This window comes from Fusarium odoratissimum (assembly GCF_000260195.1).
Source record: "Fusarium odoratissimum NRRL 54006 unplaced genomic scaffold supercont1.42, whole genome shotgun sequence".
In the NCBI taxonomy this organism is placed as follows: Eukaryota; Fungi; Ascomycota; class Sordariomycetes; order Hypocreales; family Nectriaceae; genus Fusarium; species Fusarium odoratissimum.
In genome coordinates, this window is record NW_022158781.1 from 1 (window position 1) to 26,853 (window position 26,853).

Below are 26,853 nucleotides of genomic sequence, written 5' to 3' on the forward strand. Positions count from 1 at the left end.
GGCGATCTGAGGGGATCGCTGAGGTAGTTGGATCACGGTGATCCTGGATCACGGTAGCTCCTGGAGCGTCGTGATCCTATTTTGAGGTGATCTAGCTCTGATTGGCCCGTAACCGTTGAGGGGTTGATGCCTTGCATGAGTTTTTGTGGGGTACACGTGACGTAACCGCTAGGGTCGTAACATGTACGTTATGCCAGAGACAGAAAACTTCTGCGTTTTATATACTTGCACATCTTAGATTAAACATATATCCTAACGTTGATCAATCCTCCAAATCTCCTGTCCAGTCTAAATTAGCATAGCCGATGGGGTATTTTCATTCTCTCTTATATTCTAGTTCTAGATCTTGCGATACCTCTAGAAATCTAAAGATTCTATAGGTTTCTCTCTGGTATATGTCTCTTATACTTCCCAAGTGCCGCTTATACAAGGAGGCAGTAGGGCCAATCACAGATCTCGATCCAAGCTTGTGACGAACCGGGAATCCGTTCACTATGGCATACAACTCTCTTAGTTCATCCGTCACATTATAGCCAGGCATATGTTCTCCGAGTTCACTTATCAAAACTGGTTTCGCAGTAGGGGTGCAGCGCCTTTGATCTGTATGGTGGTCTCTACGAGGCAGTATGTAAATTCGTCGCTGACCTCAGGGTGGAGCCAGTGATTACATGCCCCTTCGCAGAGTTTACTCGTTTACAGATAGGAATGCAATATGTAACAGTTGTAGGAAAATGATGTGATAATCGCCTAATTAATTTACAGTGAGAGTGTTGACAAACAGCGCCATAAAGAGACTGTATCATATGTAAACGGGCCGGAACGTCAGCAGCGCCAGAAGATTTTGTAACAATCAACGATGCACAAACCCTACTTATTGGTGTTGGCATCATAGACTTTGCTACTTCGTGCAGGCGTGGCTGTAACGGAAACAGTAGATTGGGTGAAGCTGCTGCAAGTCTCAGTGTTTCACAAGCTCATTATTGTAATTATCGTCATCATCGACATGCTTGTAGTTTAGTGCGGGGAAGGGAGTCCGCAAGGTTGGAAGCCCTTGATGCAGGATCGCATCACCTTCCTCGCCCACACCTCTAATTGATTAGACGTACAATTGCGCAACGATTACCATTACACACCCGCACGGAGCGAACAATCCGGGTAGCTATGTTTGAATGAAGATGTAATTGAAACACTTGAGGGTTATATGTATGAACCAGTGCACCCCCGTTTCAGCGGGGAGTAATAACACCGAACGTCCGACCTAACCACTCATACATTATTCCAAATTGCCCCTAATATCGAAAGAGCCTTAACTGTTCTGCTGCAATGTCAGGCTCAAATACCGACAAGGTACAGGAGAACCTCAAGAAGTTTTCCGCGGAGAACATCGATGCTTATATCCAGGCATCTACGTTTACTGATGACATCCAAAATGTAATATTATTCTTTCAAGACCCTGATACCTAGCGATTTTCTAATACTTGCAGGCTGTTCGTCAACATATCCAAACCTAGTACAAGGCCTGGTTCTTCTTCCGCAAGCTTGGAGCTGACTGCTTGCGATCCAATGTGTCACTGCACGGTTTTGCAGCGTAAGTGTATACATGCCGCTGGTGGTTTTATATAGTCGTGACTAATGTTAATTACAGGCTTTGGAAGCGATCTGTCCAAGAGGCCGTTGCTGATGCAACCTGGCTAGAGTCGTACCTCGTCCAGCGTGGTGGCCGATCCAAGCCAAGTGACATCCCTGCGCCCGATATAGAGTGACCTGATAACCCTGTCGATCCCATCCAGCCCGTCTATGCGGCCCTGCAGACTGAGAAGGAAATTCTCGAAGATCTTCACCGTCGATGTGCCGCTGCAGAGAAGGCCGGTGATAACGCACTGGAAGATGTTATTGAGAGTCGCTTCTTGCGCAAGGAGACGCGCCATGTAAAGGACATGGGCTACTTGCCGCAGCAGTGTGTACGTATCAGCAAGCAGGCTGGTCACGGCTTGTATCATCTTGACAAGGAGCTTCGTGCTAACAACGGAGTTGTGCCGTGGGCAAGCTTCAACGACCCTGACAAGTCTGGCGAACTACTTCGAGGTGTTGTTAAGGACCTTTACAAAGCTGCGGTCTAGGAAGCCTTATAAAACAGCATTGGAGTCTTGTCTAAAGATCTTGGGTCACTATTCTTCCGATGGCTTAACCGGAAACATGCGTCATTTATTAGTTCTATGGTATTTCTGACGCTGCAGATTTTAAATGTCTTCACCTAGCCTGGGACGCGAACAACCATGGGGCATATACCTCCTATTATTATAAGAGTTTTAGCTGGCACCAAACCTGCCAAGGCTTTCGAAGCGTATACTGAACACATCGTCATAGTACAGAAAATAGCAAAAGGTGAATTGGAAAAACGGGGAATGCTGTATAACTTGCCTTCAAACTAAGAATGCAAATTTCTTTCCTCCATGCTGGATATCCGATATCTATAACCCCCCAAAACCTATCGTGCATTCGCATAGCTCTGTTTATGGCCTGACAGCAAACCCTCTCTTGCAGCAATTGGCCCATCGTAACCCACTGGACAAGCCCCCGCCTCCATGTAGTTCTTAGCGCCCCCAATGTATGGTGCTGGACTCGCCGTAGGTTGCTGCATTGGAATGGAAGTCGGGTTGTGTAAAGTGACCATCATGCCATCCACTGTCAGAAACTTCTTCTTCTGGCCTCCAGACTGTAGTGCTACATCAGGTGTGCGTAGTATATATCCAGGCTTGGTCTTCCTTGGCTCTGATGTTGTGTTGATCAAGTTTGCCATGAGAGAGCTGGCCCAGTGCGCATCTGCAAAGATCATGAGGCCCAGCCAGAGAACGATGGCGAGTAGTAGGGCCAGACAGCTCAGAACAACTTGGAGGCGAGACATAGCCACCGTAAGCTTGTCAACGGTGATCTGCACAAGAGACGGATCGATGCTGACAGAATATGCTCTTGCGACGAGAAGAGATTCGAGAGCCTCGGAATTATTCCTAATCCATGTCAAAACATCGTTGTTAAGCGACTGCGCACTGATATTGGACCGTCCATTGCCAAGGCCGTAAGCAACCATGACAGCTGCTGTGTCAACTTGACCAAAGAATCCAGGTTTGCCCCTGGCAGGTCTGGATCCAGCACAATCAGTGCGAGTGACCTTTCCACCAAAAGCCTCATTCTGGAAGTTCGATCTCTCACATTTCTCAAAAGGCTTTGGTGCGTCGGAAAGGGTCTCGGACCTGATAAGGGTGATATTCGTGGTGGTGATACTGATGAGAGAGTACATAGTCGTCCCATTGGACTCCGCAGTATAAAATCCCCAGTTACTTTGCAATGCAGACTTATTACCATTGTCGGCTGTATTGGCGCCGAATTGATAGCTTGACTTTCGGTCCTGTGCATTCATCATACTGTCCACAATCCGACCGGCAAGCGGATTCTTTCTTTCAGTCTCATTGGCACTCCAGGTTCGTTGAACAAGATCGGTAACTTCTTCCCTGGCAAAAGGTGTCCCAACAGTTGTCAACATGGTGGCTTTGAAAGTAGACTGGCTGAAAGTATGGCGTCTCTTCTCTTTGGTAATGGTAAAGACTTGGTTCATGAGAGCTGAGCCACCACCTCCACCCAGAGAGAACCAGATGTTATCCTCTCTGTTGGGCAACATGTATCTCGAGTCGAAAACTGTATCCGTTGCATTGTTCCAGTGAATCTCGGGTTTACCGGCTGCAGTTGCGATGAGGCTGGTGGAGAAGACATTATTGAATGTGCAATTCCAGGCGGCAGATCCGTTATCAAAGAGCCAGCAAGGCTCGAAAGTTTTGCCGTCAAGGGCGGAGTTAGGAGGTACCATGGAGCCAGTATCTGGAGACACAGACAAGCCATCACTATCAAGCCAGATGCGCGCACCAACCCCTCTCTCTCTTGCAGGCGCCACGACCTCTGGCGGGTCGTTATTGGTCACTTGGCCAGTGAGTGTGTAGTTGAGGCCTGGGACGAACAGGTCAGCGCCAATAATTTGTGGAATCTTCTTTTCCACATCTTGCAGTTGGTCGGAGTCGAGAGAGAGCTGGACAATATAGCTAGGATTCTCGTTTCGCTGGTCTTGGTAATCGGCGATTGTCACATTCGATGCTCGGAAGATATAACCCGGGGAATCCAGCGCCCAGAGGAGTGTACCATAAAGTCCTAAGACGATGTTGAGAAGACTAAAGGCAAGTACGACCAATCCTGCACGCGATAAACCTCGAGATGTAATGTAGAGAGTTCGTTGAATGTAATCTTCAGTGAACATAAGGTATGATGTGAATTGATTTGATCGAGCAGCAATTAAGGAGAAGAGCTTGAAGATAAAAATACCCATAAGTAACTCGGCGCATTTGAAGATAATTGATTTGACCGCATTATGGTACAAGGGTATCGACGATTTGATGAACGATGAAGCTGATTCGATCATCTTGCGGGAGAGGCTTGGAAGGCTAAGGCTTATGCTTAACTGAACCGAGTTTACGATCTGGAAACAGGAAGAAAGTGAACGAGGGGAATGACCTCTTGGCTCAACCTGCCCTGCAGACTATAATTCCGCCCTTTCCGCTACTTCGCCGCTTAGTTGCAGTAATATCTTCGCGATATCCTTATACAAGCTGGTATTTCCTTCGGTGTAAATGGATATCTTAATGCCACTTAACAGGCGATTACTAAAATAGTGTTCCATAGTTGGTGGGCATCTGAAAAAGTGCTAATCATTTCCGCATCAGGCTAGTATTGGCTTTCAGCTGAGAGTTGAAAATCAATAGTGTCTGACAACACAGGGGGAAGAGCCAGGGGTCTTCTTAGTCTAGACTCGCCGAATAACGCTAGTGAAGCCACGCGCCTCCATTCAAGCCTTTATTCACGCTTAGGTCGCGTAAAACTTGAGAGAACAGAAGGATGTATTATTAGGGGCAGACTTTGGGCCTCAGAGAGTGCCCAGAGCGATGGTCATGTGGAGTTTGTGATATGTGTTTCAGGATTATCTGCGGGGGATTTGGAGAGGCCTAAGCACGCAGTCTGTTCTGGCTTTACACTATGATTGGATATGCAGTTGCGTCGCTGCACCTCCAGCAAATATGCCAAGGTGTCAGTGACAAGAAAGGCATTTAATTGAGGGCTTCTATGAGGCTCTTCTGTAAGGCTGAGGATGCTTTTCTCGTTGTCAGCTATATCAGTAGCGCATATCATGGCAATCACATATAATAAGCCCTTATTACAGTAAAAAAAAAAGATAAATCTCAAATATAAATTAATGTATAGGAATATATATGATTTATATCTATCTCGCATATGCATTTGGAAATAACTTATCTTAAGTAGCTACGCGACTTGAACATCCAGTGATTCTGCACAGACTAGATAAAATTAGTGTCCAAAAGTCTCTGGACGCTGCCCGCCAACATGTAATCCACCAGATAAAATCAGACTAATCCTCAATTGTAAATTCGTCCAAAACATCAACAAATCATATCTCAAAAGAATGGAATTATATCTATTTTATACGCAAGTCGCCAAAGAAACCAAAAGTTTAATAATACAGTTAAAGCTCTTATTATGCAGGCGGTAGAGAGCCTGAGGTTATTGCAGGATATCGCTCACGAGGCAGGATGTTCACCACAAACAATCTCGAATATTATTCAACACTAGAAAATTCACCAAACACTGGACAATTTACCAAGATATTGGCTCTGGGCATCCTCGAAAACTCACAGTTCAGCAGATTCGGTATATATTAATTTCACTCAAACGCGACCATCGCATCACATATAAAAAGCTTATCAACTTCATAGGTGGTCATATCTCACGAACAACAATACGCCGAGTTATACGCCTCCATTACGGTCGCAAATAGAGGGCTATGCAAAGAATACCGCTATCTAAAGAAACCGAGCAACAGCGGCCTTTATGGTGTCAAGCTTGGAAGGAAGATTTAGATGAATTATTGGAGGTTTGTCGTTTTGAAGTTGGCGGATAGATATATTTAAAGACAGTGTACTTCTTTTTATCCTAATGCTATATAACATACTTACTAAAATCCTTTTTTTGGAGATATCATTCCATGAGGTGCGTCTTAATCTTGCGCAGAATATCTGGAAACTCGTCCCAACTACTCATGACAAAGTGACAGCCAGCGTTCCCCAGAACTATACAGAGTGCATCTGCCTCTTCGGGCGTCTCACAAGCACCTGTGTAGCCAACCGTAATGATACCAGCGCGCTGAGCAGAGGTTGCACCAGAGCGGCTGTCCTCAACTGCAACGCACTCACTGGCGCCTTTGCCCATCACTTTAAGCACATGAAGATTCACGGCCGGATCAGGCTTTGACGTGGGAACAGGAAGCGAGTCTACAGCGCTGAAGACGTCACTTGGATCAAAGAAGTTGGCCTGCCCAGCCTTGTCAAAACACGCGCGCACATGACGCAGCGCTGATGAAGATACAACAGCGAGTCGATAGTGCCCCTTGAGACGCTCCAATTCAGCATTAGCGCCGTCACATAGTTCCAGGTTTTGCATAAGCTTGGAGATGACGCGGTCGTCTTCCATGCTGACATAGTGCTCCAGCTCCTTGTCCGAGATGTTGCATGAAACATTGAACTTGGCCTCAATAGCGAGGATCTAGCAACCATGACTCAGTTGAGTTTACGTAGCGAATTTTGGATTTAGTAGTTTACCATGTTTTGGAAGTTTTGTCCAACGAACTCGAGTTGCAAATAGCTTCCCGTAAAGCTCAGATCGACTTTTCGGGCAGCGAGTATCTCATTGGTGAGATCGGCACTTGCTTCGAAAGCAATAGACTCGGGCTGGACAAGAGTATTGTCGCAGTCCAGAAGGAGTGTTGTGATCTTCATCAAGTTCATCTTAGCGACACCGACTGGACATGAAATGGGCTACGAACCGTTTCAGGGCGGGATCCCATAGTGGTAGATTACGTTCTGAGTTGACTTGATTCGGTGACAACCTTGCTTTGAGTGAGCAACTTAGAGGAAGATTGAAAAGGATGTCTGATAAATAGCCGATTGCGATACATCATATTCTTACAAATGATATTTCAGCATCGTTACTCGAACCTTTACTCAGTATGTCTCGGCGTTGTCATCGTATTTCCTCCTTTCTCCTTTAACATAAGCGATGACGACGTGAGTTATCATACAGGACTCGCCACTGACAGCACACCCATAGGGTTTGGATATATGACCCCTGCATCGACTCACATCAGCCTTACAGGTCAGCCGACAGTAGTATCCATTATCCCGTACATCCGTGCCTAATGACACGGTAGAACTAATGCACGTCACACCTTCTAAATGCCGCACTCTATTTCAAATCTTAAAATCTATATGCAGTAATAAAAGTGCCTGTCAGCGGATCTTACTCGTCGCTTATGCGATTGACTACCAGTGCAAGATGCGTGAAGGACCTGATGCAGCGTCGGTTTAGGACAATGCATCCCCGGTGGCCTTGTTTCAATGGTGAATGTAACCCTTTTCCGGGTGTATCCATAGATTCACGCGTTACGTACAGGGTCACTTACAGCACATCCTTTCAGAACTACAGTTTTGTAAACGCGCTCCAATGAACCCTTGGTCTGTGATCATGAAGGATTGAAGTGAAACATAAAATTAGCTCACGATCTCCGTGGCAGATCCGCTCTCCGGGATTCCAAACTCGGTGTAGAATTGTGTCGCTGCCTATGCACTCCTTCTGTACCGGCTCGGCTCCGCCGTTTTCTGGACCGCTGCATCTAATTGTTCCTTGTTTTCTCGCTCCGCATGCCTAAAGCACGGCAGTTGACTATTTAAGATGTGATAGTAAGCTGTGACTGAATGATCGGCACCGCTGCTTACTACTATTGGAAATTCGATTCGAAGATATCACACAGTGTCTCATACACGGCCTGGTTTCTCATATTTCACGAAGAACAAGCTTAGAATTTTTACACGGGCGGAGGTTATGTCTGTGTTGGCACTAGGGCTTAGAGTATGTTGAACCCGTATACTACACTAATCCACTTGATTATGGTTACACAGATTGTCCAGATCTTGGCCAGAGAAACTATTCCACCGTCTTACGAAGATGGACTCATCTTCTCCTTCGCCAAGCGAGAAATGATGGATACGCGGTTTTCTGTGCCTGTTTCTCAGGCTACAAGAGGAATGAGAAGCAACTACGGGCCAAATATGGGGCTTCAGGACTAGAAGTTACAAATCATGTGTTTCTCATCAACTGATCCTCAAGAATAGGGAGCACAGTCTATAAATCAAGCTATAAACAGCGTGAACGGAAAGGCTCAGCAATGGTTCACCTCTCCGTCTTCAACGATACAATGGCTCTCCTCCGGTCCTGAAGATGAAGTATACCATTACTTTGGTGGCTCTCCTGTCACAGGTCTTGTCGATCATTGCAGGACAAGATCATGAGTCTACTCTCAGTAGCACGAATGACTTCATCATTGTGGGTGGTATATGTGAATCTCTCCTCAAGTGGCAACTTCAATGAATAACAATGAGTCCGTCGCAGGTGAAACTACTGGTCTGATCCTTGCAGACCGGTTGAGTGAGTCTGGTGAGAATAAGGTACTGGTATTGGAAGCTGGGCCAGATCCGAACGTTGTGGCCATGCATCAAGCCCCTGGTGCCGTTGAATATATCGCTGGTCAGCTAAAATGCAAGTATGAGTCTTTTACAATCGTTGACCTGTTATTGTAGGTACAGCCATCGACTGGAACTTCTATACGGAGCCTCAAAAAGGTCTCGATGGCCGTAAGCTTGCATACCATGGTAAGTACCGAGGTTCATCAGAGAACGCCATTAGTGACTCTCACAGGTGGACATGGTCTTGGTGGAAGCAATATTCTAAACGGTCTCTGCTACGGATGAGGCTCAGCCAATGTCTATGATCACTAGGTTGAGCTAGGGAACCCAGGTTGGAGCTGGAAGAAGTGTATCCATCATTCATCAAGGTAATCACCGTCACCTACTATTCCAGACTCTTCCGCTTATAGTGTCAACAGAGTACTCACTTCAATACTCCCAATAATGGAACTGGTCACAACCAAAAGTATCAGACCTGGGACCCTTCCGCGTACTCTAATGGCCCACTATAAATTGGCTACCAGAGGTTTGTCCCGCCATCGAGCATTGCTTTCATCGACGCTTGTGCGGCAATTGACATCCCAATAGTTCGAGATCTCAACAACGGGAGGAATGTTGGCGTTAAACAAGGCACTGCCACTCTTACCTCAAAGTATCGACGTAGTTCAGCGTACGACTATTACAAGGCTGCCGCCAAACGGCCCAATGTCGACATTTTTCATAACGCCCCTGTTCAGCAGATCATGTTCTCGAGGAATGCAGCTGGAGTCCCCGTTGCGACTGGTGTCAGCTTCATTGATCACTCTCAGGGTCGTCACCGCAGTATTGCCGCTTCAAAAGAGGTCATCGTCACTCTGGGGACTATTTAGTCGCCCCAAATGTTGATGGTCTCGGTAATAACACCTTCGGCACTGCATATTTTCTCTTGTACTTCCCATGATCGGAGGCTAACACGAGACTAGGGTATCGGTCCAGAAGCCACGCTTGATGCTTTCAACATCGAGCCTGTTGCGATCAATGAAAACGTAGGACAGCAGTAAGTCAACCGAACACTATTGGCTATGAGACACTACTCTGACAGCATGCAGCATGGTGGACCATAACCTATACAGCATCTCAGCCACAGTAGTCCCCGAAGCTTCGACCCACCAGCTCATGTTTAACTCAACAGCCGTGGAAGCCTCGCAAGAGGAATATTACACTACTGGCAAAGGAGTCAACACGGCTCCCGGAGGCGTTACTAATGGTTTTCAAGAGCTATCAGGAAAAAAGCTTCAAAAGATTTGTGCTGAAGCCGTCATCGATGCTGGACTTGCCAACCGATCCACTGTGGAACTTTTGTTGGAATCCTTCTTCCATCCTAATAGCCCAGGTCCCACCTACGAACCATCATCGGACCAGTCATATATATCCATCTCGGTATCGAGCATGGTGGCTCTATCCAAGGGTAACATCACCCTCCAGTCGAGCGGCATGTCCGATACTCCAATCATCAACCCCAACGTATGTTGTCGTAATTATAGCTCTCATTATTCGCTCCATACTAACTCCTTTCAGTACTACACTCACCCTGCTGATCGCGCTATCGCCATCAACGCGTTCCGCGACGCACGGAAGATCCTCGACCATTCTGCTTTTGCAAACCTAACCGTTGGGCCGAATCACGGAGAGGCTGCGCCTGGTAGTATCAACATTGCTTCTGATGACGACGAGGCCATCTTTGACTACACCAAGGTTACAACTGTTCCCAATTGGCACGCCTCTGGAACTAATCGCATGCTTCCACTTGAGGACGGCGGCGTTGTCGACTCTCGGCTTCGCGTCTATGGAGTGCAAGGCTTGAGAGTCATTGACAGTAGCATCATGCCTACAGTGCTAGATGTTAACATCGCTGGCCCGGTGTACGTGTTAGGAGAGCATGGAGCAACTATGATTAAGAAGGACCGGGGTATCTGATTACAATGAGTGGGCTTAGATGAGAGGAATTTAGTTCAGTTCATCTTTCTATACTAATATAGCTCATGTAAATCTGATCAAAGGCTTCAGCTTGATGCCTTCTTCTCAACCTTATTTCAGTATGCTGATCGCCCTTATCTGAAGTCGGCAAACTTGCTATAAAGGGACCGGCATAGTTCGCCGATGTTTACCGGGCGCTAATATCTCACAAACCAAGCCATGTCACCCTGCTCGGAATCGTATGGTATATTAGCCGAGTACGACGCGATTATACAAACTATAATACTATCAAAGTAATTGATAGTCATCAGATCGCGGGGTTGGTCGTCGTTCGTCTTTCCCCGCAGCCGCTTGGATCACCGGGTTTCGCCACACTATTGCGAGGATTCCATCTCCTGGACTGGCGATTCCGCTCTTATTTTTAAAGTATATCATCCGTCGTCATTAATCAGCTAGTTCTGGGAGCTTCCGGGGTCAAGGATATGAACCAAACACAACCCTAGTAGCAAGGTGTAGGAACTATTTAATAGACTATTGCAGTCCCATCTTGTGCTTTTATGGGATACAGCGTTCCACCAACTCACACTAGAGACGGCCACTTTTACTCATCATGGGGTATCTGGTTCGGATCCTGCCGGTATTCTTCCTCTGCTGGACGACTGTTCTGGCGACGCTTCCCACATCATATGATGTCGTCTGGAATAGACCCGGTGTCAATGGCTCAGCCGACTCTATGCCTCTTGGTGGCGGTGATATTGGCCTAAACACTTGGTACGAGAATGGTAAGGCAGCCCTCAATATGCATCCTCCATTTGCGCCTGCAAATTATAGTTCCTATTCTCGCTCGGAACTTCTCACTTACTCATATACCGTGTAACAGGCACCATTCTCATGTACGTCGCCAAGAGCGGGACCTTTGACGAGAATAATTCTCTGCTGAAGCTTGGTCGCGTCAGACTGTCCTTTGACCCCAATCCATTTGACAGCAAATCATTCGAGCAGAGACTACTACTCCACGAAGGTTACGTCAAATACACTGGCGAAGACAATGCGACTGCCAAGATTTGGGTCGACATCTTCAACCCCGTCGTGCACGTTGAGGTCGATAGCCCCGAGAAGATCGCCGTCAAGGTCGCCTACGAAAGCTGGCGCTACGAGGATCGCCCCATTATCAACGAGGAGCGCAACCAGGGCTCATGGGGCATCTACACCTCCAAGATCGCAAACGGGACTACATACGCCGATAAGATAGCCTTCCATGAGAATGGTGTACTCATGAGCCATCGTAACGAGAAGCTGGATCTATGGAACTTTCAGATGAAGCAGCAAGGACTTGAGAAGCACTCTGATAAGATGTACAACCCCATGCGCAACAATGAGTTTGGTATCTTTGTCCATTCCGACCAGATGAAACCCGGCGCTGTCACGAACGGCCACTACATCAACACTACGTACAAAGCTTGGAATCTTGAGTCAAAAGCACCTAGCAGGTCTGTAAAGGTTACACTATCCATGTACCAGGCTCAGACTAAGAGTCACGATGAGTGGTACAAGGGTCTTCAGAAGGTCATCAAGTCCGCAGTCAAGAACACCCAGGACGCGACTCTTGCTTGGTGGCACGAATACTGGGCTCGATCTTATATCATCATCAATGAGGACCAGGGTGAGAAGGATGCAGGCTTCCAAGTCGGCAAGAACTACCAGATCTGGCGATACCTCATGGGATGCAACGCGAAGGGCGATTGGCCCACCAAGTTCAACGGTGGTCTCTGGACTTTTGATCCCATATACGTCAACATTTGGCGTCCCTACACGCCCGACTATCGTCGCTGGGGCGGCGGTACATTTACTGCCCAGAACCAGCGTCTGCTGTACTGGCCTCTTCTTCGGTCGGGTGACTTTGATGTCATGACTCAGCAGTTTGATTTTTACAAACGCATCACTCCCAATGCCGTTCTTCGCGGACAGGTTTACCAGGATATCGATGCTGCGTACTTCTTGGAGCAGATCGATAATACTGGCTTGTCAAATGTGTTCGAGTATAACGCGCAGTGGTATGATGATGATGCTAATACTCCGCGACCTGATTTCTTCCCAGATGGTGAGCTCTGGAATGTCTGGTTGAACCATGTGCAGGACACGGCAAAGTAAGTACCGCCCACTTCTCTCCCTCCTGTGAGATCGAATATGGAGGATATCTAACAATTAAATTGTAGTGAGTTCGCCGACATGATTTTACAGGCCAACATCTACTCTGGCTTTGATGTAAAGCCATACCTCGAGTTCATTGAATATCAACTCGCCTGGTTCGACAAATTCTACACTCGAGAGATGCAGAAGCGCAATCCTTGGCCATTGACTGGTATGACCGGTAATGAATCCCTTGTCATATATCCAGGCTCTGGTGCGGAGACGTACAAAGAGTCATACAATCCCGTCTCCACTCTCGCCGGTCTGCGCCAAGTCGTCAAAGATCTCCTCATCGTCGACGAGTATGCACTCCAGAACAAGACTTACTACACTAAGTACCTGGCCAAGATCCCTGCGAACACCTTACGCCAGCAACAAGGTCACGCTTGCATTGCTCCCGCCGAAGCATACACACGCGTTCAAAACAGCGAAGTCCCTCAGCTATACACGGTATTTCCTTGGCCCGAATACGGTCTCGGTCTTCCCAACCTCACGCACGCTATCAACACTTATCTCTACGACACCGAGACCTTTTCGTTCCACGGTAACACCGGCTGGAAGCAAGACGTCATCTGGCTTGCGCGAATGGGCTTTACAGCCAACGCTACTGCCATGACGGAGGACAGGTATGCACCAAGCAAGGTGTGCAAGTTCCCTACTTTCAAGGGACCGAACTTCGATTGGACTCCAGATCTTAATCACTACGGTTCTGCTGCTATTGGACTCCAGGAGCAGCTCATTCAGACTTTTGTTGGGAACGACATTAGATTACTTGCTGCTTGGCCCAAGACCTGGGATGCACGCTTCAAGGTTTGGGCTCCCCATAAGACTACGGTTGAAGGTACGGTGAAAGCTGGTAAGATGGAGAAGCTCACGGTTCTACCCAAATCACGCAAGAACGATGTTATTGTTGGCCAAGATTGAATGGGATAGGTTTGTTAGCGTTAGAAAGAAAGAAATAATTTGTTTTCTACACCTAAAATAAAGAGCTCATAACTAGAGCTGTGCCATGTGAAATAGAAATGGGATAAAGCCTCATACAAGAGCAACGCGTAGCTCGTGGAAGTTTCCAGTTGCTTTGAGGAGATGACGTCATAAAAAGCGTCAAGATGATGAGTGAAAAACCAGCATTGTTTTATTAACTAGCCCAGCATTTGGTATACGACGAGTATATTGTAAATAATAAACGGAAACGACGATCGAAAGAATCCATCTAGGATATTCTCTTAACAAGGGCAAGGAATGATCCAGCAGTTGATCGGAATTGGGCATGGAATGATGCCGCAGAGCCTGCCATCGCAAGCACCACCTCCGCGGAGCTCCATTTGAGGATCTGCTGTCTCGGGGGCCTTCTGAGGATCTATTGAATGTCAGTATTTCGTGCTAAAACTTGGCGCGGCGGTAGTCGGAGCGCGTTGTTGTCTTACCCATTGATTGCTGAGACTTGGGTTGATTGGTCTCCAGAGACTGAGAGTTTCTCATCTCGGACAGTTCTTGTGGCGCAGATTGAGAGGAAGACATTCTGATGGTGTATGAGGTAAGCCTTAGGGCGCGCTATTGAGGTTTGGATCGATGAAATGAGGTTGTTATTGAGGAATTAAAGTTGCGCTTTCAGCTGACGGGCGCTGACGTTATATACGCGGCAGCGCGGTTACGAATGTACAGCACGTGGCGCAGTTGCAGAATGAGGCTGTGCTTCCAGTGAGTTGGTATGGAAGAGTGGCTGTGCCAAGGATCTACAGCTCGGAATGGACCCACTTTATTGCTTCACTTGGTTGTGTTAATTTCATTGACACTATTTCTACTGTTCCATCCTTAAATAGAATTTCTGGACAACAGCACTTGTAGCAAAGACACGCAACTTTACTCTGCCTGAGGTCCAAATCTTACCATCTTCAAATACTATAACACGAGTTAAAACAAATTGGCTGGTTTGAAATCCACTTAAAAGTAAGAAACCAGAAATGTTGTAAGTATCCGAGATCTGAAAGAATGATTAATGTCGATCGGTTACCCTACAGCTTTATGGCAAATAGTGGAGAATAGGCAATATTATATGACTAGCCCGATCTGTCTTAGATCCAATTTCAATTACCTTCAATTCGGATTGTCAATCATGTTTGTACGGGAGCGCTGACCTCAACATGATCAACAAACACTTCAACAGTGGTCATGAAGTCATTCTGCAGAGTCCCCGAACTAAGATACCAGATATAATCACCACTATTAGTGATAAAGAACGTGTCCCAATTGGCGTCCATTGATCTCGTACACGCCTGGAAATTACCCTTGAATAATCACCGTACGATTCTCCCGATTTTGATCTCACAAGTCTTGTTCAATATGCTGGTATCAGGGCTCAAGTTAACGAAAGCTCACCTGAAAATCCGCAATCTGTGACATTTAACGTCATCTATAACAACAATCAATCAATACCCGTTGAACTCTCCACCACCATCACGGAAATCTTCTTCCTCCCACGTCGCTTTAGATTCACGCGGCTTCCGGCTTCCATACCAGCACGTCTCGTTAGGCTCCATCTTCGGAAACCTATCATAGGCCGTTAAGTTGGCATTGAGCTTACCCATGCGGGGATATCTGTCCATCTCCTCTGCTGAAGCTGCCCAGTATCTGACCCTGCTACCCTCAAGCTGAACAGTAGCCAAAGGCTCATCGGCTTCTCTTGGCAGCAGAGCATATTGGACAAGGCCACGCAGCTTCTGGTGGTACCATGGTGTATCCCACCATGTCGCACGTCTTTCCTTGTATTTGTTATGATGCAGCATAGCTGGTACTGTCGAGAGGAAGAAATCGGTATACAGAGGCATGTCGCTCCAGTCAACCGTCTTGCCATGTTCGACCAGCGGGCTTGAAACCGACTTGAGATCATCTGGGACATCCTTCACCCGTACTGGTGATATACCGCGTATCTCAGAGTTCATTTTGATGGGCTCTTGGTCGCTTAGCATAAGCTGAATGGTCTGCGACTTTCCAAGGTTGAAGACCTCATAGTAGTCAGGTCCGTCATACTTGAGCGCAGCGAAGATACCATCGATAATATCATCGACATAAGTGTAATCGCAACGCGAAGAGCCATCTCCAAAGAGCGGAATAGGCTTGCCCTGGTGGATGAGCCTTGTAAACTTGTGGATGGCGAGATCTGGGCGCTGACGGGGTCCATAGGCGGTGATTAAACGGGGGCAGATGCAGCGAATGTCATAAAGTTGAGAGTATGTATGGCAAAGCAGTTCACCAGCCGACTTGGATGTTGCATAGGGAGAGATAGGCTGTGTGCTCTTGTAGTTCTCGGAGAAAGGAGCTTTAGCACCAAGACCGTACACACTCGACGATGATCCGAGGAGAAACTGCTTGACATCAAACTCTCTAGCGCACTGGAGCAGGTTCAGAGTGCCATTGACATTGGTATCCAAGTACTTGTTGGGCTGGCTCAAGGAGGAACAACACCAGCGCAGGCTGCCAGGTGAACAATGGCAGAAAAGCCATTATCAGTGAAAATAGTCTGAAGGGCCTCGAGATCCTCAATGTCGGTTTCGTAAAGCTTCAGATTCGGGTTCAGAAGATGAGGTGCAAGGTTGGCGCGCTTGATCTCTGGGTCGTAAAACTCATCAAAGTTGTCAACGACGACGACTCTCCAACCGCCCTCAGCAAGAAGAGCTTCGACAAGATGGGAGCCAATAAAGCCGGCCCCACCAGTGACGAGAATAGCTCGTCTGGGCTTAGAGGTGTGTGTGTATCCTTGTGATAATCGTCATGCTTGCGAGTGGAGAGAGGTAGTAAATGAAGAGGGTCTGGGAAAATGGAGAAGGTTGGCGGCTCGGATTTGTAGCGGGGAATAGCATATGTAGTCAAAAAGGGGAGATACTCCCCTTTATGGTCTCAGGGCTTGGCGGGGGAGGAATGCTAGTCGCGGTCATGGCAAGAGAGGATTAGGACTGTACATAGGGCTGTACAGAAATGCACCGTCGAATCTTGGGGCTCAAACGGCATGCTCTCAATGAATTATGTATTAAGAAGTAAAGTACTATTATAATTACCCTCTCGTCTTATCGGTACTGCTTTTTGGCTCAAGTGTACGCAATCCGATTACACAAGTGTTTGCTTAATACTTCGGCCTACACATTCGGCCGTTATCGCTAACAGTCCACTGCTCGCTGCCAACTGCATTCCTAGCATAGAAGAATCCTTGCTTATCCCACTTCGCCTTCACAGACAGTAGCTTGTTGTAATTAGCTCCAAAGAACTCCGACTGGAAGTTGGGCTGACGGAAGTCTGCCTCGTTCATGTACGCTCCACTTCCGGGTGTGACAGCTTCAATCTCGGGCATAATTGTATCAGTCATGAGATTCTGAAGATCCAACATGTCTGACCAGGGAGCAGTGAAGTTCCATGGTGTAGTGAGGGTGGCGTGCACGAGGGCGTTGTTCCAGGCTGGAAGAAGTGACTGCTTCTGGGGGTTGCTGAAGGGTGCGACGTTGGTGCCGACACCGATCCATGTGACACCTTGCTCAACGATACTGATGGCAGCTTGGGTGAGGTCGTCATTGTTGTTGACGATGGTGTCGCGGGGGATCAAGCGGCCACCGTACTGGGCAATTCCAACTTGGATGTTACCAATAGGGAGAGGACCAAAGTAGGTATCGTAGTGGTTATAGTAGTTTGCTGACTGGCTGTACTTGACTGTGTAGTTCACACCCAAGGTATCAAGTGAGCTGACGAATGGCGCAAGGAGAGTCTGAACCTCGTCTTGAGACTTGCCGAAAGCTGTCAGAGGGGCAATCTGGAAGAAGGTGTTGGTGAAGTAGTAGACGACCATAGACCCAGCATCAACCATACCAGGGAGCTTGGAGTGGAAGGTTTCAATAGCCTTGTAGAAGGTAGCCTGATCGTTGTTCGTGTTGAAGAAGGCAAGGGTAGCAGCGCCAACCTTGGCATCAGGGAAGGCCTTGACAGTCATAGACAGCACAACGCCCCAGTTACCGCCACCGCCACCGTTCAGAGCCCAGAAGAGATCTGAGTTCTTGGTAGGAGAAGCAGTGACAACACCAGAGTCTGCTGTAACCACTTCGAACTCAAGAGTGTTCTGAGCAGATAGACCAAAGCTTGTGCTGAGCGCTGAGTGACCGCCACCTTGGGTATAGCCACCAGTGACGCCAACGGTAGGGCATTCACCTCCAATAACAACATACCCTGCATCGTTTCCAGCCTTGAGGATGTCAAAGCCTTGGACACCAGCCCCGAGAGTAACAGCCTTGCCCTTGTATCCATTGGCATTGTAGTCCTTGAATTGGATGTCCTTGAGACGATGGGTCCAGACGGAGAGAGCACCAGCACCGGTGGACCTTCCATTATAGTCGTGACCGGTGTTGCGAATGACGAAGCGGATGTTGTTGTTGCGGGCAAAGTTGATGGTGTTGACAACATCAGCCTTGGTCTGCGCCTCGACGGCATAGCGAACATAGTTTCCCAGTTCGCAGGCACGGGACTCAGGTTGGAAGGGATCGCAGCTCTGGTTAGCGAACCAAGGAGCCATGACAGACGAGGAAGAGTTCATACTAAGTCATGTTAGCACAAGGCTACACTGCATCAATGTCAGACTTACTGGATCCCGGGATGCTGCCATTGGTCCTGAAGGTACTTGCACTGCACAGCATCGTACGTAGGATCGTGACAAGGCGACCCCAAAGGAACAGTCTTGATCAAACGACCGTTGACAGTCGTGTTGAGACTCTTCCATTGGCTATCCGAAGGCCAGCAAGCATCACCAGGAAAGCATTTACAGCTAGATGTAGTAGCATACGCCTGGGCAGTGGAGAATGCCGCAGCGGCTGTAACGAAGCTTGTCACTTTCATGGTTGATGTCCTGCAGATGAAACACTACCTGCGTGAGCAAAAAGGAACAAGCCAGTTAGACAAAGGGTGTGACTCACAGAAAATGCTACAGTGTCGCAGATCTTGCAGAGAAAAGAGGGTGATTCTTGTCTGTTTTTACTTTTTGGGTTATATAAGTACTATTAGAGTTTCGTCGTGCATCGTAAGCATCGGTGCGTTTGTCTTGAGAGAGCTAGTCCCACCGATGATAGTGCGCTTTGAAAGCGGAGACAAGGCACGGAAGTGGCTCACGGGCCGGGGCTGGGCTAGGATGTTTAGGTTCACCGGCACAACGGTCTACCTGACAGGTTCCATGTCAGAAGCTTATCTCGGTCGAGCCGGTAATGGGTTGCCAAGGCCCTGGGGGGTTCAACAGCCGGGAGAAGTGTTCCATTATGAATGGTCCATGAACGTTCTGTCAGTTACCCCTGCATGAAGATTGTATTTCGCATCGTCTCGAGGAGAAGCGACCTGCCAAATTGAGTTTGTGGCTGTCGGAGTGCGTCAGATCAGACCATGGTCTCGGAACAGAGCTAATTTCGAAGGAATCAAGTTTCTTTTTTTCTAAAGAGAGTAATGTATAAGTCGGCTGTGCTCTGCCGGATTGTGCTCTCCATACTGTTGTCGCATATTTTCCAATGTCAGGCTGGACTTACAACGCCCCGAGCGGCTCGCCAACCGATGGCCCTCAGATCACGTCTATCGCTGTTGTCTTTACAGCCGTTGCGCTCCTTACGGTTCTCCTGAGAGTTTATGTCAGAGGGTTTATGCTCAAGTCGGTGGGAGCTGGTAAGAAGAGCCTGTCAATTCCCTGTTGTTCATCGGCACTGACGCGTCCTGTTTGTAGATGACTGGATCATCGTCGTGACATGGGTAAGAAGGGATCTGCGTTCGATCCCCAGATGACAGACATACTGATCAGCAACAGATCGCGAGCTGCGGATTCGCTGTTGTTACCGTGATACGTGAGTAAACTTTCGCTAAGATCGAGTGTTGCCGATCACCAGTTGACACATTCTAGAAACGAAATGGGGGCTCGGATTGAAGAAACTTGACGACTTGCCTCCGCAGAACTACTACAACTTCATGCTGGTCAGTCTCCTATACTCTATCAATCATCTGTCAAAAGCTAATGCCATGTGTAGCTACAATTCATGGGCGCGCCATTGTAAGATCGACTCCTCGTGCGATACCGAACAATTACTTACCGACGACGAAAAGTTACATATCTAGTATTCTTGGGTTCAAGCTCAGCCTTTTGATCTCGTACTTGAGATTCATGGCGTCGGGCATATGGTACAAAGTGACAGTCGGCGTTGCTGTTGCTTGCACACTGTTCCATCTTTCTTGATTGCGCAGATCAACCTCTGTACACCTGTACGTGGCCCCTCAGACGAGCTTAATACTTGGTTTTGCTAACTCGACCTGCTCATAGGTTCGAAAACAATGGGATTTGAGCATTACGCACGGCTCCTGTCTCAAGGGCGTGCCCATGTACACCACTATGGCCTCGATAACCATCGTCTTTGATGTTGTCGTGTGAGTATTTTCGACGCTGGTGATCAGAAGCCATCTAACAAGTATAATGCAGCATGATGCTCCCGTTCCCGACTCTGCTGAAGCTACAAATGCCGAACCGCAAGAAAGTCGTCCTCCTCGGTCTTTTCGCCATGGGAATCTTTATCTCCATCATCCAGATCGTCCGCATTCAGACCATAAAATCCCTCTCCAACCTTCTCGACTCAGCCGGTCTCATCAAATGGTCAATGGTCGAGAACAATCTCGGAATAATAGTCGCCTGCGTCCCGACCCTCGCCCCTCTTGTGCGCTACTTCAGCGAGCAGTCCCGCGTCGGGAGTCGCAGCCGCAGCAAGTCGCAGAACAATTCCGGTTACGCGCTGCAGTCGACCTACCGCAAGAACCTTTCCAGAAGAAGCGGATTGCAACCTTTGGGTAGTGGGGTTGATGAGCAGATTGGTGATAGTGCAGAGGACATTTTGGCCAAGGAGGATGGAATCATGCGCAAGACGGAAATTGTGATTAGTTCAGCTCAGGGACCGTTGGATAGGGGAGAGCTCACTCCGAGACACTATCATGGGCGGTAGACATTACGATTTATTAGTTAGTTTTAGTGTAAGATGCCAATGCACAAGTGACAAATGCTTGTTAGAAAAGGTCTCGAACTATTTCTCCTCAGCGTCGTGGTAGGGGTCATAGTGTTGATTGGGCCGCATCTGAATTCGTCATATCATCTTAACGCATTTCATTCTAGTGTTCGAAAAAGCAAAGAGTCCAGCGAATTGTTCCAGCAATGCAAGTGCAGGGTTTCCCTGCAGCATAGTGGCCCAGACGTCAGTTTTGGGGTATTCGCCCGTGCGCTCTCAGGTTCTTGCGGCTAAGTCGGCTCGGATCTGTTCCATTGCACGGAACTTGCCATATGCCGAGGTGGTATTTTACTCCATAACTATTCGGCGATATACCTGACCTCTGCCGATGGTGATAATAGATATGCTTATATTACTAAGTTTTAGCTCAACGACAAGCTTTCTGCTACGAAAGCCTCTAGACGAGATAATATCCGCCTGTACTAAAGCCAATAGTGTCCGGTACTAATATTTAGAGCGAGACGACATCAATTGCCGAGTTAGAAGCGCTGAATATTAATACCTTGAATATGATTCTAGTCTCTCGTAAATTACTAATGCTACGGTGCGCCGATAGTGCCGAAGGAATACACGGTTGTTTGGCCGAAGTCTTTGGTGTTTGAGTCAGTCCAAATTCACTAAAGTAACAATACTATTGCGAGCGGGGTCACAGAAACTCAGTCGGTCAACCAAGAAAGCGAGGCCATAAGAAGTAGAACAATTAGTATACACACTTAAAATGTAAGCCAAGCCGCTGACGCACTGGTTCGCCGAGCAGCGTTCGTATTAGAATTCGCGGAGTAAAAGAATAATGCATTATCTAGAAGGCTTACTGTCGTTTACCTATTCCCGTGGAGCAAGAAAACTCCATACATTAAGTCAAGATGCTAAAGCTAACTGGTCTAAAGTACTAAGATATAATAAACTTCCCCAAGTCTTATCACTACTTCGGAGAGAGATTTTAAGTCTTCTTGCCTACCCTAGCCCATTGGGATTTCGATTTGAACAACTCCTTCACGACGTATAAAGACCGCTCAGTGCACTGACGACCAAACCAATAGATCCAATAGCTTTGAAGAGTTCTTTGCTAATTCTGATGACCATGAGAGCTTTTCTGGAACATGCAGCTAAATACTGATGACATCCGCCAAGATCAACTGTTGGCTCAGACTTGCACAGACTTTATCCTCACATTTATGCCCTCCATCCGTATCTTGCCCGATTATATAGCTCTCCTCCTTGTGACCAATCTAGCAGCCACTGCCACATGACCAGTGATGATCATAGCAGCTTCCAAACTTGGCCGTCTTCCTGCACGAGACACCACTAGTTCCGACAGCAGAGCACGAGTTGCCGCCGGACTGGAGAGCCGCGAGGAATGTATCACGAGCTTGCTTGGCCGAGATACTGGAGCAAACCTGAGTGCACGAGTAGCTGCAGGTGGTGCCGGCATCGTTGGAGGCAGAGCAGGTTCTCTTGCATGCCTCAACTCCCGCGATGGCGGAGAGGGCGTATACAACGTAGAGTGGGTTGACCATCGTAACGAGTTCTAGGCTACAGTATGTTAGTAAGACAGTAGAAGGATGGATAATATGGTGCGATTTACAGGAGTGCGTGAAGAGATAGTGTTGAGAGAGGTTATTTTTCAGTTGCTTGAAGGTGAAGTATTTGTTTGAAGTTCTGGTTATTCGAGAGGAGATCAGGCTTTTTATACATCGAGTGCATCCCTAATAGTGCAGGTGATATCTGATGATAGGAACCTTTTTACTTGACCTTGGTCTAGAGACATACCTACGCCTCTCCATTTCTGCATTTTCCAGCACTTAATGCACCTCAATCACCAACGTGGACTGATCTCGATGACGAGAACTCACTATGAATATTCGTATTGGGTTACCTACACAGTCGAAGGTAGTATTCATCTCGTGATACCAGTTCTAGATCAAACAAATATCCCGAGGTCCATCCAATGATGATGACTGTCCTGATCTGCTTTGCATACAATTTCACTAGTCTCATGCAAGTCGTATTTCATGTTGCATTGAGTTTTCAGCTGAAAATGTCCCGCGCATAAATCGTCTCCACAGTCAATTCGAGCTTCCTATTTCATCAATGCGGAGGGTTTCAAACCGGAAGATCACCAGCGGCTGCGCAGATTCATTCCCCGGAGAGTGCTGTGCCGTCCAATAGTTGCATAGCTTGCCGCAGAAGTGCGCTGTGCATGCCCGATTTTCGCTAGTATTTACGTGCCCATTTTCGTATCTGGCAACTCGTCTCGGAATATCGCCTTTTCATGCAGTCTATTGGCCCTCGTTGCTCCCGACTTCCTTGGGGGGTAGCTTGCGAGTAGGCTATTGGGGTTAGAGTTATTCAGCGGGCACCGGATGCAAGGTCCTTTTGATGCCCCTCGCTTTGTAGTAGCAACAAAAACCTTTGCATGGAGAAACGATGCATCTCACACGAGATTGACGAGGCATGAATACCGGCCAGTTCTTCAGTGTATCCTTTTCCGTCTGGAATGGAAAGGATCCTACTGGCATGTGCTTATGCACTGGAAAGGTCTCTGGCCCCAGTGCTATCATTGTTGAATCCTGTAATGGCAGGCCTTGCGCCTGAATTCTTTCTTCGGCAAAGAGGTATACTGGAGCTCCCTAGTTCTTGCCTACATGATGCAGCCAATGCGATCTAGAACTTCATCCTATATTCTTGATTATTTACATCGCGATACTTCTATTGGTCAGCGAAGCCAGCCCTCAGTTATGTCTCATCCAATCGACACTTGGGCCCTACAAATTTCCGATGCTGCGCGAGATAGCCTCACTATTTTGCAGCGTCAACATGAGGAGCAGTGCTAGGCCTAACACCGCCCTAAAACGTATGAAGTGGCTTTTGATCAAACTTAGGAAGTGAAGCAATGGTGATCACTCAAGCTGCTCCATTGGAGTCTGGAGATATCACTTAAGGGGTCTTCTGGGTGCCTCGCGCTCACCACGTCTACACTTCTTATCAGCCTGACAGAAATCGAAGCAGGGATGGAAATTCGTGACTCAATATTATATTACGGGCAAGACTCCTATATCGGATGCATAACCACGTGAGCGGGCCTACGCCTCACCATTATAGAAATATTACGAAAAAAACAGCCAGCGTGTACAGTATTTGCTTCACCGTGCAAGACTATACTTAAGTAACGGCTATCAGCGATATTCAAGCCTGAAATATTACCTACAATGCTAGTAGTGTATGGAACATACAGTGCGTGGCGGTACCAAGTGACATGACGAGTCAGCCTCAACATGATATGATGATGCAGATCCCTAGGTTCCAGCGCAGCCGGAAAAGATCACGATATAAACACTAATCAATAAGCTAAGAAAATCTAAAATAAACAACAAACACGACATCTGGACATTTTCAAGGTACCAGGGGCTACACCGATCCAAAGCCAGATCGTCGGCATTTAGCAGTGGCAATACCGAGAAGCGGCGTACACGTTACTGTACCTGACGGCGGTGGATCTCCGTTATTCCCGTGCACAACCACGATACTCAGCGAACCTCATGGTCCAAGTACGTAGCGACGTACCACAAGTTCGTGACAAAAAACTGGCCGAGACGTGGATATTATGACTATTCTCCCGGTGTCGCAATCACTCATGACCTTCAGTCTTTTAGTCAAGAGGTCCACTAAGTGGAGCTGCAACACAAGATGCCTGACCCAACGCGGCGGGTCTGGCCGAGTCAATCGAACGAGCTTGGGCCATTATTAGATTTCTTTAAATCTTTTCCTTGAACTCAGGCACGAGTCTTGGGATCGGCATCGGAGAATGGCGTTGATTGGAGTAAGCGAGAGATACGTTCTCTTTTTTGTGTTGAGGCTCATGATGTGAAGATATGTCGTGAGTGGAGATTGATAGCGGTGGACGTCAGGTAGTTTTTACCGTATAAATAGAGTATAAGTCGGTGACTTTACTCTCAAGATACGATATTTGCATTGACAACAATTGGATCTAAACATTGTATCGAAAAGACATTACCAACATGGAGCGATCAAGGTCGACTTCACCTACTCTGTTCCGCGAGGAAGCGGCAACTCCAGATATCGAAAGCGCACCGACTTCGGTACCTCCAAGCCAGATAGACCTCTCCGCTGGTCCAGAAAACGAAAAAGAGCCAGAGAAAAGAGACATCGAATCAGACGTTGGTGCCTGGCTCTGCGTCTTTGCATCTATGCTATTCCTGATATCTTCCTACGGTAAGCACCATTACTTCAACTCCAACAAGGCAGTTACTGATGAAATTCTCTTAGGATTCATGAACTCCCTCGGAACAATCCAATCCCATCTTACTCTCAACGAGCTGAGTGGCTATAGTGTCAGCCAAGTTGGATGGATATCAGGAACTTATCTCTTTCTCTCCCTCATCTTTAACTTCCAGATCGGCTCTATCCTAGATCGCTATGGTCCTCAGATCCTCGGCCCGATCGCCGCAGCATTCTCCACTGTTACATTCCTTCTCTTAGCTGAGTGTACACAATATTGGCACTTTATCCTCTGTCTCGGCCTTTTTGGCAGTATCGGGAGCGGTATCGGTGCTGTCACAGCTATCGGCGTCATCGGCAAGCTTTTTACTCGCCGTCGCGGTCTTGCCATGGGCATTGCCGTCATGGGTACTTCGCTTGGTGGTATTATTTACCCAATGATGCTACGTGCTACTTTTGGCAAGCTTGGCTGGGCTTGGTCGATGAGGCTTGTTGCGCTCGTCATTGCCTGCATCACGTCACTTGGCGTGTTATGCTATCTACCATTCCGTCGTCTCACAGAAGGTCAACAAACGGTTCAAAGGCCCCAGAGCTTCAGCCTAGACTTGTCGGCTTTCAAGTCTTTAAGCTTTGTCGTCACTGCACTTGGTATCTGCATGGTTGAGTTCGTCAACTATGGAATCAGCGGCCTGTTGCCGACTATCGCAAGAGGAGCAGGATTTTCTACCGAGGATGGATATACTCTCCTATCAATCCTGGGTGCTTGCTCTTGCTTAGGTCGTCTCTCGATCGGATTCGTGGGAGACAAGGCTGGGCCGTTCAATGCTATGATCACCACCATGTTTGTCATCCTGGTGTTTATCTCCTCCATCTTTATCCCATTCAGCACGACCTCAGCTTCTCTCATGTATACCTTCACTGCACTTTGGGGATACTGTTCTGGATCTTTCTACGTACTGTCGCCTTGTAAGTTCCTCTGTCGCCATTCACTTCGCTCACTACTAACATACTGCAGTATGTACTGGAAAGACCTGTGAGCCTCAAGATTATGCTCGGTACTTTGGTAAGTATTTGGCCTTGGACCTTGGCGAGATTCAGCTACTAACTGTGGAAAGGCTCTACAAACATGTGTGTGGCTGTCGCACTGCTTCTTGCAAATCCACTAAGTGGAATCTTGCTCGAAAGGTTGGGCGCTCAGCTCCTAGGTTGCTTCTATCTCGCTATCATCGTTCTAGCTGCCATCTTCTTTATTACAGGGCGATCACTCCTACTTGGAAAATGGCTCGTCCTCCGCAGAAGGTTGTAACAGGGACTTATGACTTGCGGTTTTATTTTTCGCATAATCAATGGCAAGAGTGCCATAAAAAGGCAGAATTACAACAAAATGGCGTTATTTAGGAAGCATCACAAGCTGTTATGGAAAAGGTAATGAAAAGTGGAATTTACATGATCTAGAGGGAATCTGGAATCCGGAAAATTATAGAAAAACAATTAGAACAGCTCCCAGTAGGGAATACTTAATCATAATACTTTCATCGAGTCTGTATAACTGCTACGCTTGAACAACCCCTGCTTAAAACAAACCTTTAGCACTACAAGAATGCTATTTGTTATCGCGGCCATCAATGTTACTCGTCAAGCCTTCTTCAACATGCTGCATTGTTTTCCTCAAATAAGGCGATGACAGCAGAGAAATGTGATTGGTTGCATTTCATGGTGATCATGACTCCAGTGCGTTCAAATGCTTCCGCATCGAGACAAGTCTGGTGGGGCTGAATAAA

General features: G+C 47.4%; 13 protein-coding genes across 14 annotated transcripts; 7 read left to right on the top strand and 6 right to left on the bottom strand.

Moving 5' to 3' along the window:
- Positions 1-1,323: 1,323 nt before the first annotated feature.
- FOIG_14509 (uncharacterized protein) lies at positions 1,324-2,120 on the top strand (the record flags this gene model as incomplete). The annotated part of the gene is made up of 4 exons (XM_031215767.1): positions 1,324-1,431; positions 1,512-1,588; positions 1,646-1,706; positions 1,791-2,120. 4 exons carry the CDS (start codon positions 1,324-1,326, stop codon positions 2,118-2,120), a joined length of 576 nt encoding a protein of 191 aa, XP_031054388.1.
- A 67-nt stretch (positions 2,121-2,187) lies between these two features.
- Positions 2,188-4,550, bottom strand: FOIG_14510 (uncharacterized protein). Its single transcript, XM_031215768.1, has one exon. The coding sequence runs from the start codon at positions 4,463-4,465 to the stop codon at positions 2,489-2,491; it is 1,977 nt and encodes a 658-aa protein (XP_031054389.1). The 5' UTR covers positions 4,466-4,550; the 3' UTR covers positions 2,188-2,488.
- A 1,543-nt stretch (positions 4,551-6,093) lies between these two features.
- Positions 6,094-6,899, bottom strand: FOIG_14511 (uncharacterized protein; the record flags this gene model as incomplete). Its single annotated transcript, XM_031215769.1, has 2 exons — positions 6,094-6,657; positions 6,714-6,899. 2 exons carry the CDS (start codon positions 6,897-6,899, stop codon positions 6,094-6,096), a joined length of 750 nt encoding a protein of 249 aa, XP_031054390.1.
- Positions 6,900-8,534: 1,635 nt separating this feature from the next.
- On the top strand, positions 8,535-8,918 carry FOIG_14512 (uncharacterized protein; the record flags this gene model as incomplete). The annotated part of the gene is made up of 3 exons (XM_031215770.1): positions 8,535-8,694; positions 8,748-8,819; positions 8,866-8,918. 3 exons carry the CDS (start codon positions 8,535-8,537, stop codon positions 8,916-8,918), a joined length of 285 nt encoding a protein of 94 aa, XP_031054391.1.
- Positions 8,919-9,077: 159 nt separating this feature from the next.
- On the top strand, positions 9,078-10,589 carry FOIG_14513 (uncharacterized protein; the record flags this gene model as incomplete). The annotated part of the gene is made up of 5 exons (XM_031215771.1): positions 9,078-9,159; positions 9,222-9,475; positions 9,596-9,669; positions 9,722-10,136; positions 10,191-10,589. 5 exons carry the CDS (start codon positions 9,078-9,080, stop codon positions 10,587-10,589), a joined length of 1,224 nt encoding a protein of 407 aa, XP_031054392.1.
- Positions 10,590-11,199: 610 nt separating this feature from the next.
- On the top strand, positions 11,200-13,703 carry FOIG_14514 (uncharacterized protein; the record flags this gene model as incomplete). Its single annotated transcript, XM_031215772.1, has 3 exons — positions 11,200-11,371; positions 11,470-12,736; positions 12,806-13,703. 3 exons carry the CDS (start codon positions 11,200-11,202, stop codon positions 13,701-13,703), a joined length of 2,337 nt encoding a protein of 778 aa, XP_031054393.1.
- On the bottom strand, positions 13,671-14,437 carry FOIG_14515 (uncharacterized protein). Its single transcript, XM_031215773.1, has 2 exons — positions 14,207-14,437; positions 13,671-14,139 (listed from the first exon to the last, which is right to left on the bottom strand). Exons 1-2 carry the CDS (start codon positions 14,298-14,300, stop codon positions 14,006-14,008), a joined length of 228 nt encoding a protein of 75 aa, XP_031054394.1. The 5' UTR covers positions 14,301-14,437; the 3' UTR covers positions 13,671-14,005.
- Positions 14,438-15,208: 771 nt separating this feature from the next.
- Positions 15,209-16,714, bottom strand: FOIG_14516 (uncharacterized protein; the record flags this gene model as incomplete). Its single annotated transcript, XM_031215774.1, has 3 exons — positions 15,209-16,171; positions 16,240-16,535; positions 16,663-16,714. 3 exons carry the CDS (start codon positions 16,712-16,714, stop codon positions 15,209-15,211), a joined length of 1,311 nt encoding a protein of 436 aa, XP_031054395.1.
- A 9-nt stretch (positions 16,715-16,723) lies between these two features.
- Positions 16,724-18,865, bottom strand: FOIG_14517 (uncharacterized protein). Of its 2 annotated transcripts, XM_031215775.1 has the most exons (3): positions 18,728-18,865; positions 18,400-18,674; positions 16,724-18,352 (listed from the first exon to the last, which is right to left on the bottom strand). In XM_031215775.1, the coding sequence occupies exons 2-3, from the start codon at positions 18,648-18,650 to the stop codon at positions 16,900-16,902; spliced, it is 1,704 nt and encodes a 567-aa protein (XP_031054396.1). In that variant the 5' UTR covers positions 18,651-18,674; positions 18,728-18,865; the 3' UTR covers positions 16,724-16,899. The 2 variants fall into 2 exon arrangements, with proteins under 2 accessions (XP_031054396.1, XP_031054397.1); XM_031215776.1 differs by lacking the exon at positions 18,728-18,865 and having other exon boundaries at positions 18,400-18,705.
- A 441-nt stretch (positions 18,866-19,306) lies between these two features.
- On the top strand, positions 19,307-19,840 carry FOIG_14518 (uncharacterized protein; the record flags this gene model as incomplete). The annotated part of the gene is made up of 5 exons (XM_031215777.1): positions 19,307-19,457; positions 19,516-19,541; positions 19,597-19,633; positions 19,690-19,760; positions 19,814-19,840. 5 exons carry the CDS (start codon positions 19,307-19,309, stop codon positions 19,838-19,840), a joined length of 312 nt encoding a protein of 103 aa, XP_031054398.1.
- A 121-nt stretch (positions 19,841-19,961) lies between these two features.
- Positions 19,962-20,773, top strand: FOIG_14519 (uncharacterized protein; the record flags this gene model as incomplete). The annotated part of the gene is made up of 3 exons (XM_031215778.1): positions 19,962-20,045; positions 20,104-20,207; positions 20,260-20,773. 3 exons carry the CDS (start codon positions 19,962-19,964, stop codon positions 20,771-20,773), a joined length of 702 nt encoding a protein of 233 aa, XP_031054399.1.
- Positions 20,774-21,882: 1,109 nt separating this feature from the next.
- FOIG_14520 (uncharacterized protein) lies at positions 21,883-22,493 on the bottom strand. Its single transcript, XM_031215779.1, has 2 exons — positions 22,419-22,493; positions 21,883-22,366 (listed from the first exon to the last, which is right to left on the bottom strand). Exon 2 carries the CDS (start codon positions 22,348-22,350, stop codon positions 22,063-22,065), a length of 288 nt encoding a protein of 95 aa, XP_031054400.1. The 5' UTR covers positions 22,351-22,366; positions 22,419-22,493; the 3' UTR covers positions 21,883-22,062.
- Positions 22,494-24,852: 2,359 nt separating this feature from the next.
- On the top strand, positions 24,853-26,378 carry FOIG_14521 (uncharacterized protein; the record flags this gene model as incomplete). Its single annotated transcript, XM_031215780.1, has 4 exons — positions 24,853-25,066; positions 25,121-26,038; positions 26,088-26,135; positions 26,188-26,378. 4 exons carry the CDS (start codon positions 24,853-24,855, stop codon positions 26,376-26,378), a joined length of 1,371 nt encoding a protein of 456 aa, XP_031054401.1.
- Positions 26,379-26,853: the final 475 nt, after the last annotated feature.